An 8,691-nucleotide genomic window follows, 5' to 3' on the forward strand; every position below is an offset into this window, starting at 1 on the left:
CCTTTTTGCATACATTCTTCCCTCTCTCTGGCCAAGTCCATTTTTCTTCCCTCTTTGCCTGGATGATCCCCTTCATTATTTATTTTTTGGTTGCCCAGGTGCTCATTCATAAGAGGTGCTAAAACCTGAGAAAATAAAGGAAGTGTTGGAAGGATTGTTTGATAAGCTACTTGGAACATGAGTGAGTTCTCTAAGAGGCATGCCTCCATCACAATGGCTGGGAGTCGATTGCCTTCCTAGAAGATTACCTCTGGGTAAATACTAGGCTCTTGCTTTGCTAATAATTAGGGTGAGCAAATGTGGGCCACAGCTGAATTGTTTAGGACAGGAAAGAGAAACCAAGGACTGTCAAAAGAAACCTTCCTTTTTCTAAACCTTCCTCCACGTAATGCTATTTCTCCTCCAAATAAATGTTAAACTAGTTTTAGTTGAAATTGAGAGCAAAACCCACAAACAATAAAAAGGAAGTCAGGAGAGGCAGAAAAAATGCACAGAACAAAAGAAAGAATGTGTCATTAAGAGTTAAATATCATCAGAAAAAGAAGAGATATGCATACAACAAGAACACTATGCTATGGAAAAGAAACAATCAGAGAACAAGATAGAGCTCTTAGAAATTAAAAATGTAGGCTGGGCACAGTGGTTCACGTGTAATCTCAGCACCTTGGGAGGCCAAGGCAGGTGGATCGCCTGAGGCCAGGAGTTCAAGACTAGCCTGGACAACATGGTGAAACCCCATCTCTACTAAAAATACAAAAAATTAGTTGGGCTTGGTGGTGGGCGCCTGTAATCCCAGCTATTTGGGAGGCTGAGGCAGAAGAATCACTGGAACCTGGAAAGCTGAGGTTGCAGTGAGCTGAGATCATACCATTGCACTCCAGCCTGGGCAACAAGAGCAAAACTCTGTCTCAAAAAAAAAAGAAATTAAAAATGTAATAGCTGTTTGGTCAGGATGGGTCAATGCTGTAACAAACCATCACAGTCTCAGTGGGTTGTGACTATGAAAGCTTATTTCTTGTTCCCAGGACAGTCTCATTCTTCCCCAAGTCACAGGAAGGAATCAGCTCCATGTAGTCATTCAGGGACCCAGGGAACTTCCTTCGTGAGGTCTTACCATCTCCTAGGGTATGAAAGTACGCTGCTTCTAACCAGCAGGTGAAAGAGAGCAGGAAAAGAAAAGAAGACAAAGAGAGAAAACAAAAGTTATTGGGCACCACTGGGGAAGTTGGGGCACCAGCTTATTTCTCTAAAAATAGTAATTAAAGGAAAAGAATTAAGCATTTTTTATCCCTAACTGCATTTTCTGGTAATTAAATAGTCAAAATGAATGAAAGAAAGCTCTTCTATGCAGAGGAATTTCAGCTACTACATGCAGGAAAAAATAGAATTAGAAAATTATCATTTTTTAAGCCCCTAATAAAATAACTGATTCAAGCAATGGTTTTCAGTGGATACCAAAATCACTCAGTGAAAGGTTGATGGAGAACTTTTCAGTGAAGGGTAAGGTTGCCATTGCCTGAACCTAAAGATAGATCTTAGCATCATTAAAAGCAAGATCACCAGACATCATATGCCTCCAGGTGTGATGCACTGGAGACTTACAAGGTACCCCATGAAGTATAAAGAAGCAAGTGACTGTATCCCTAGTGTAAAAACTCTACATGAGAATTGACCCAGTTTCTTCAGGAATTCAATAGCACTGAGGAAAAATATAGGGAGAAGAATTAATTTATGTTAAAAAAGTTAGAGACTGGGCCCAGTGGCTTATGCCTGTAATCCCAGCACTTTGGGAGGCTAAGGCAGCTAGATCACTTGAGGTCAGGAGTTTGAGACCAGCCTGGTCAACATGGTGAAACCCCATCTCTATTAAAAATACAAAAATTAGCCAGGCGTGGTGGCCCACACCTGTTGTCCCAGCTACTCAGGAGGCTAAGGGGATAAGGGAACTTTTCCCATTTCACTCGTGCTGTGATTCAGCTCCCTTGGTGACCCCGCAGGGAGGCTGGAGGGAGAGAGTTCTCCCAGAGGGACCATCCCACACCCACTTCCACCTAAGAACACCCCAGTGGGGCAGAGCAGGCCCTCCCTGCTCCATCCCAAGCAGGGCTTGTGCCCTGGCCTTCTGGGGTGTGCTCCTGCATACTTCAAGCTCAGCCAACATGAAATACTCTGACTGAGGTGTAGGGTCAGGTGAGGAGGAATGAATGAGACCAGATCAAGCCAACCCAAGCCTATGCACCGAGTTAAAGGTATACACACTCAATGGGCAATGGGGCAGGGTATTATCGTCCCCATTTTACAGATGAGGATATTAAAGTTCTCAGAGGGGGTTGGGGCCAAGCCCTGGGGCCTTGAATGGCAGAGGGAAGCAGACAGAGTCCTGGGCAGAAGGGGGCAGGTCCCCAGCAAGACCCCACTTTCAGGTCAGGGAAGGCCTGAAGGCTCTAGGCCAGGCTGCCAGTGGGGACTCATGGTGCCTCTTCCAACCCGCCCATGGCCGCCCATGGACCAATTGGCATGGACTTCCTCCCCCATAAAAGGTCCATAAAAGCCCTGGGTTCAGCCAGAGCAGATCAGAGGATGGCCAGAGGATGAGGAGAGCAGAGAGACGATGGGACAACCAGCTGCAGAGAGGCGTACTCTCTGCTGATAGCTGGAGACAATGGGATGGCTATCTGCAGAGAGGAGCTACCTTCTCCACTGACAGCTACAGAGACAACCTGCTGGCAGGGAGGAGCCACCCTCTTCAGGGCCTCCTCTCCACTGAGAACTGAACACTGGACAGATGACCTGCCTACAGAGAGGAGCTACCCACTGCCAGTCTCTGAGCTATTGTAACACTAAATAAAACTCTTCTTCATCTTGTTCACTCTTCACTTGTCTGCATACCTCGTTCTTCCTGGACACAGGACAAGAACTTGGGCAAAGGTGCTGTGGCCACAGATGCTTCCAGTCAAAAAATTGACGCCCCAAAGATCCCATAACACTAGGGCACTTGGACTTTATCCTGCACATATGGGCTGCCACAAATGGTATTACACAGTGGGCAGCAGGTTCAGGAGAGCACAATGGAAGGGGCTCTGTGGTGGCCAAGTGTGGTGGCTCACGCCTATAATCCCAGGACTTTGGGAGGCCAAGGCAGGCGGATCACCTGAGGTCAGGAGTTTGAGACTAGCCTGGCTAACATGGTGAAACCCTGTTCTACTAAAAATACAAAAATTAGCCAGGCATGGTGGCACATGTCTATAGTCCCTGCTACTCAGGAGGCTGAGGCATAAGAATCACTTGAACCCAGGAGGCAGAGGTTGCAGTGAGCCAAGATCATGCCACTGCACTCCAGCCTGGGGAATAGAGCGAGACTGTCTCCAAAAAAAAAGAAAAAAGAAGGGGCTCTGTGAGGTCATGTAGTCAGTGGATTAGAGAAAATGAGACCACAGCAGGGAGGTCACCAGGCTGTTATGCTGGCTCTGGAGAGAACCAGTGAGGGGCTGGAACCTGGCAGTGACCTGGGAGAGAGGGAAGAAGAGAGGGGCTGGGTGCATGAGACATTCTGGGGGTAGAACAGGAAGGATTTCAAGAAAAAACAAAGCTGTTAGCACACAGTAGGCTTTCTCTACCATCTCCAGTGTGAATGACGAGGGAGGTGATGAAGAAGTTCAAAATGGAGGACAAAGCCCAGATTTCTAGCTGAGGAGTGAAGTGCACTCTGGCTCAGGGAAGCAGCCCTTCCCCTAGATGGGGGCCCACAGGGGGCTCCCTTTGGGTTGTGTTGAATCTGAGTGATCTGTGGTACGTCCTTGGGTCGGTGATCAAGAGGCTGTGCGATTTTCAGATCTGGAGTGTGGGAGAGAGGTCTCTGTTGCCCAGGCTAGAGTGCAGTGGCAGTTGGAGAGAGAACCTGGGAACCACCAGCAGAGGTGTATCCTGGGGCTATGGAAAGTAGACACAGATGGCCCTGGGCTGAGAAGTGACCTCCAGCCTCAAGACTTGGAGGCCATAAGGGCCAAAGGGTGACCTGTGGCAGGGGGTTGGAGGTTGAAGTTAAATCGTGCCCCCACAAAATTTGTGTCCACTGGACGACTGGTGTCCTTAAGAGAAGATGAGAGGTCACAGAGACAAAGAGAAGAATGTTGTGAGGCAGAGACTGGAGTTATGCTGCCAGAAGCCAGAAAAAGCCTGGAGCTACTGGAAGACGCAAGAGGCAAGGAAACATTCTCCCTGAAGCCTTCAGAGGGAGCATGACCTTGCCAACACCTTGACTTCAGACTTCTAACCTCCAAAACTATGAGAGAATACATTTCTGTCATTTTTTAAATTTTATTTTTTAAAATAAGACAGGGTCTTGCTATGTTGTCCAGGCTAGCCTTAAACTCCTGGGCTCAAGTGATCCTCCTGTTGGATACAATGAGTTCTAAATTTCTCTTCAAAGAATCAGTAAGTCAATATGTTCAGTTCTTTGTCCTCCATTTTAAAGTTTGACTTCCTTGTAGTTTCAGTAAACAACCTTTCCCACCAGTTTTAATCAGTAGTTCACATCTGTTCCCCTGGTTACCTTCTCTGTGTCCTGACTCATCCCAGTCATCTGCTTTGATCTGAATCACCCCTAGTCACTTGCTCTGACCTAAGTCACCTTTAGTTACCTGTTCCTAACTGTCCTTCCCACAAAACTACTCACCCTGCCACTGTGGCTCATACCGCTGCTCTCTTTAAAATAGCCAATTGGAATTAGCTTAGACTGTGTGGTCCAACCCTAGCCAATAGCGGAGTGACACAGCAGTAGGGGGTACCTGTGTCAGGAATAAGAACCCCTTCCCCTCCCTCGTTCAGATGTGCTTTCACCATTACTCAATTCGTGAGTAACACCCTTCTATAGAAGTATAAATTGCCTTGCTGAGAAAATTAATGTTCGAGTGCTATTTCTCTGTGGCACCAAGGAACAAGCATTTTGTTTCTAACACTCCCAGCTAAGCCTCCCAAAGTGCTGGGAATGCAGGCATGAGTTTGTCATTTTTAAGCCACCAGTTTGTGACAGATTTTTGCAGAAGCCTTTGGAAACTAACACAGGGTACTTGAAGCTGCAGGTCTCTCTCTACAAAATGTACAAGATGTTCTTTCTGTGCTCTGCTTGCCGTGCCATTGTGACACACATCCTGTCCCCCACCACCACCCTGACCCAAGCAACCCTCACCTCTCAACTGCACTGCAGCAGTAGCCTCCCCAGCACACAGACCAAGCCAGTTTTTCAGTCATCCCTTTCTACCACACTCTGTGCTTGTCTTTCACACTTCTGTGCAATTAAATTACTGATTTTTATGCATTCTATTATCTAAGGGTTTCTGCAAGGTTGAGTCATCTGTATCTTGTCATTTGCATTGCATTGTTTCTGTGTGTTTTGTAATTTGGGATTGTGAGCTCATCTTTATCTGTGGGTTGAGGGTGTGACTATGCAGAGCAGATCTCATTTGCTTCTACCAGGCATCCCTGGGGTATTACCAGCCACAGACCACTTTGTAAATTAATTTCTCAGCTTCAGGGTTCCTCAGACTACAAAGAAAATGTAAGCACAAATTCTCAACCTTTGGGAGGGTTGGCCTATAGTTGTAAATTCTCAAAGGAGAACTTTTTTCTTTTCCAATCCAAAGCATAAGTCAAGACAAACAAGCTTCACTATTATCTTTCTATGCCAGTGGGCAAGGGGATGGATGTTTTTTCTAGTCCACTCTTTTACTGAAAGTGTAACTTTATAATGGTTTTGGATTTGTGTGTGTTTGGGTGATTAGATCCAAACACCTATTTCTCTTTTGCCAGGCCTCTCATATCTTGTCCCTAGATGGCTATTTAAAGCCAACCCCTTTGGTTACTTCCAGGACAGCCCAAAGGTCAGCTCCACACTTACCATTCCTTTTTGTTTTTGGTTCCTGAATTTTTTGTTTGTTTGTTTTTGTTTTTTTGAGACAAAGTCTCACTCTGTTGCCCAGGCTAGAGTGCAGTGGCACAATCTCAGCTCACTGCAACCTCTGTGTCCCGGGTTCAAGTGATTCTCCTGCCTTAGTCTCCTGAATAGCTGGGTTTACAGGCACCCACCACCAGGCCTGGCTAATTTTTGTATTTTTAGTAGAAATAGGGTTTCACCATGTTGCCCAGGCTGGTCTCAAACTCCTGACCTCAGGTTATCTGCCCACCTTGGCCTCCCAAAGTGCTGGGATTACAGGTGTGAGCCATCGTGCCTGGCCTATTTCTCTTTCTTATGAGTCCAACTATGCATCTAAAAGGAAGTTGGTTATACATTATCTGGCAAATTTAGGTGTTTTGTTGAGAAGGTTTTCAGGTTATCTTCTCTGTCATTGTACGGAAACTGTTACCAAAACACTGGGAGTTCTGTTAGATCTTACTGCTCGCTGCACAGAAAGCTAATCACTGAGATGACTATTGCCAGGGAAGGTTTTAATTGGGTGCTGTAGCCAAAGAGATGGGAGATCAGTCTCAAATCAAATAAAATCAGGGGTTTATATAGCAAGAAAGAAATGTAACCATGTGTGGGAAAACAGAAATTTGGGAGGGGTAAGGAAGAAAAGCTGGTCAACAGGAAGCAGGTGGTCAGTTAGGCCATCAACAGGTGACAGGTCTGGTCAGTTTCAGCTCCTTGATACTATCTGGGAGCCTGGTTGGTTGGTTTCCTGAGAAAGGAACTCAGATAAGACAACTGTAACCTTCTCATTTCAAGACTGGGAGGGTCAATTTCTATGTTTATTCAAAATAAACCAGAAACATTAGTTCTATGGGACAATTGGGCCAGTTTAAAAACCATGAATCCTAATGATTTCTTTCTTGTCCATCTCCCTCTGCCAGATATTGTCTATTGTATTGAGCCCCACACTCACTCTTGCTTGCCTTTCCTTAACCTCCTCTTTGCCACCAGGCTGGAAGCTTACAAACTACATTTCCCAGATTCCCTTGCCAGTTGGGTTTCTGTGATGGTCTGCCAATGGGAGGTACTCATGCCAGAAAAGAAGATGGGAGGAAGACAGCAGCCATTTAGCTCCTGGCATTGGTTCCTACGGTGGCCATAAAGGAGCTCCTGCGAAGGAGCAGTGGTGGTAGGGTGTGGCCCTGGGCTCCTGCCTGGGAACTGGTGAATCATGCAGATACAGCAGAGGGGCCAGGCAGCCAGCCATTCTGATAGTGACCGTGTCAGCCTCAGGGGAGTGTATCTTCCCGCAGAGTGGTGGCCTTAGGAAGAGTTGCATGACAGTGCAGGACAAAGGAATGTAGGCTCAGAGGAGCAGCGGTTTCTACAGACAGTAGAGGCTTCCCCTGGTTCCCAATCGCTTCATATCAAGGATGCTCTCAGAGCTCCACCCAGAGCCCTCTGACTTGGTTACTTCAGAGTACACCTGCCCACTTCCAACTGCCAGTATCTGCATCCCTGTTCCTAGGGGCAGACATAGGCTCTGTGCTCAAGGGTGGCCATAAATGCTCACAGAATGAAGCTCCTCCCCCAGGAGATCCCAAGCAGTGACCCCTGAGATTTGGTGTGAAATACTTCAGTTCTCTTACTCCTCATGTGCGGTGACTGAGGCAAATGTTTCATATCCCTGTGTTCCCCAGGGAATGAAGCTCTAGGCAGCCACTGTGGTGAGCCAGGTGTTTGCCCTTGTTGGGTGCTCTCCCTTCCCAGTCTCCCTTTCCCATTTCCCCATTCCCCGCAGCTCCAAAAGCAACAACATGCGCTCAAATCCTTGTCTCAGGGTCAGCTCCTGGGGGAATTGAGACCCTGAGTAACATCTCTTCCCCACTTCTTTGCACTTCTAGCCTCCTCTTTTTATTTTTGAGACAGCATCTTGCTCTGTCACCCAGGCTGGAGTTCAGTGGCAGATCTCAACTCACTACAGCGTCGCCTTCTGGGTTCAAGCAATTCTCGTGCTTTAGCCACCCCAGTAGCTGGGATTGCAGGCATGTGCCATCACGCCCAGCTACATTTTTTTTTTTTTTTTGTTGAGACGGAGTCTCGCTCTGTTGCCCGGGCTGGAGTGCAGTGGCTGGATCTCAGCTCGCTGCAAGCTCCGCCTCCCGGGTTTACACCATTCTCCTGCCTCAGCCTCCCAAGTAGCTGGGACTACAGGCGCCTGCCACCTCGCCTGGCTAGTTTTTTTTTTTTTTTTTTTTTGTATTTTTTAGTAGAGACGGGGTTTCACCGTGTTAGCCAGGATGGTCTTGATCTTGTGACCTCGTGATCCGCCCGTCTCGGCCTCCCAGAGTGCTGGAATTACAGGCTTGAGCCACCGCGCCCGGCCACGCCCAGCTACATTTTATATTTTTAGCAGAGATAGGGTTTTGGCATGTTGGCCAGGCTGGTCTCAAACTCCTGACATCAGGTGATCTGCCTGCCTTGGCCTTCCAAAGTATTGGGATTACAGGTGTGAGCCACCATGCCTGGCCACTTCTAGCCTTCTCTATGCTGACTTCCTCTATGGGATCCCTCACTGTGAAATCCCTGGAGTCCTTTCTCTTTTCCTGATCAGATCCCAACAGATGCACTTCTTAAACAGACTATAAACTGGAAAAGGGAAGCCTTAGTCACTGCTTTATCTCAAGGCTCAGCACAGGGCCCAGCACACAGTAGGTACATAATAAACACTAGTTGACTGACATGCATGTGGAATGAAGTGCTCTTTTTTTTTTTTTTTTTTT

General features: G+C 47.1%; 1 protein-coding gene across 1 annotated transcript in view; it reads right to left on the reverse strand.

Moving 5' to 3' along the window:
• Window positions 1–3,980: 3,980 nt before the first annotated feature.
• LOC105521449 (antizyme inhibitor 2-like) overlaps window positions 3,981–8,691 on the reverse strand; it is a 16,719-nt gene continuing 12,008 nt past the window's right edge. Inside the window, exon 10 of the mRNA XM_011955661.1 lies at window positions 3,981–4,088. Within this exon, the coding sequence (XP_011811051.1) occupies window positions 3,981–4,088 (108 nt within the window). The remainder of the gene's footprint in view (window positions 4,089–8,691) is intronic.

Source organism: Colobus angolensis, unplaced genomic scaffold (genome assembly GCF_000951035.1).
Source record: "Colobus angolensis palliatus isolate OR3802 unplaced genomic scaffold, Cang.pa_1.0 Scaffold4, whole genome shotgun sequence".
Lineage (NCBI taxonomy): Eukaryota > Metazoa > Chordata > Mammalia > Primates > Cercopithecidae > Colobus > Colobus angolensis.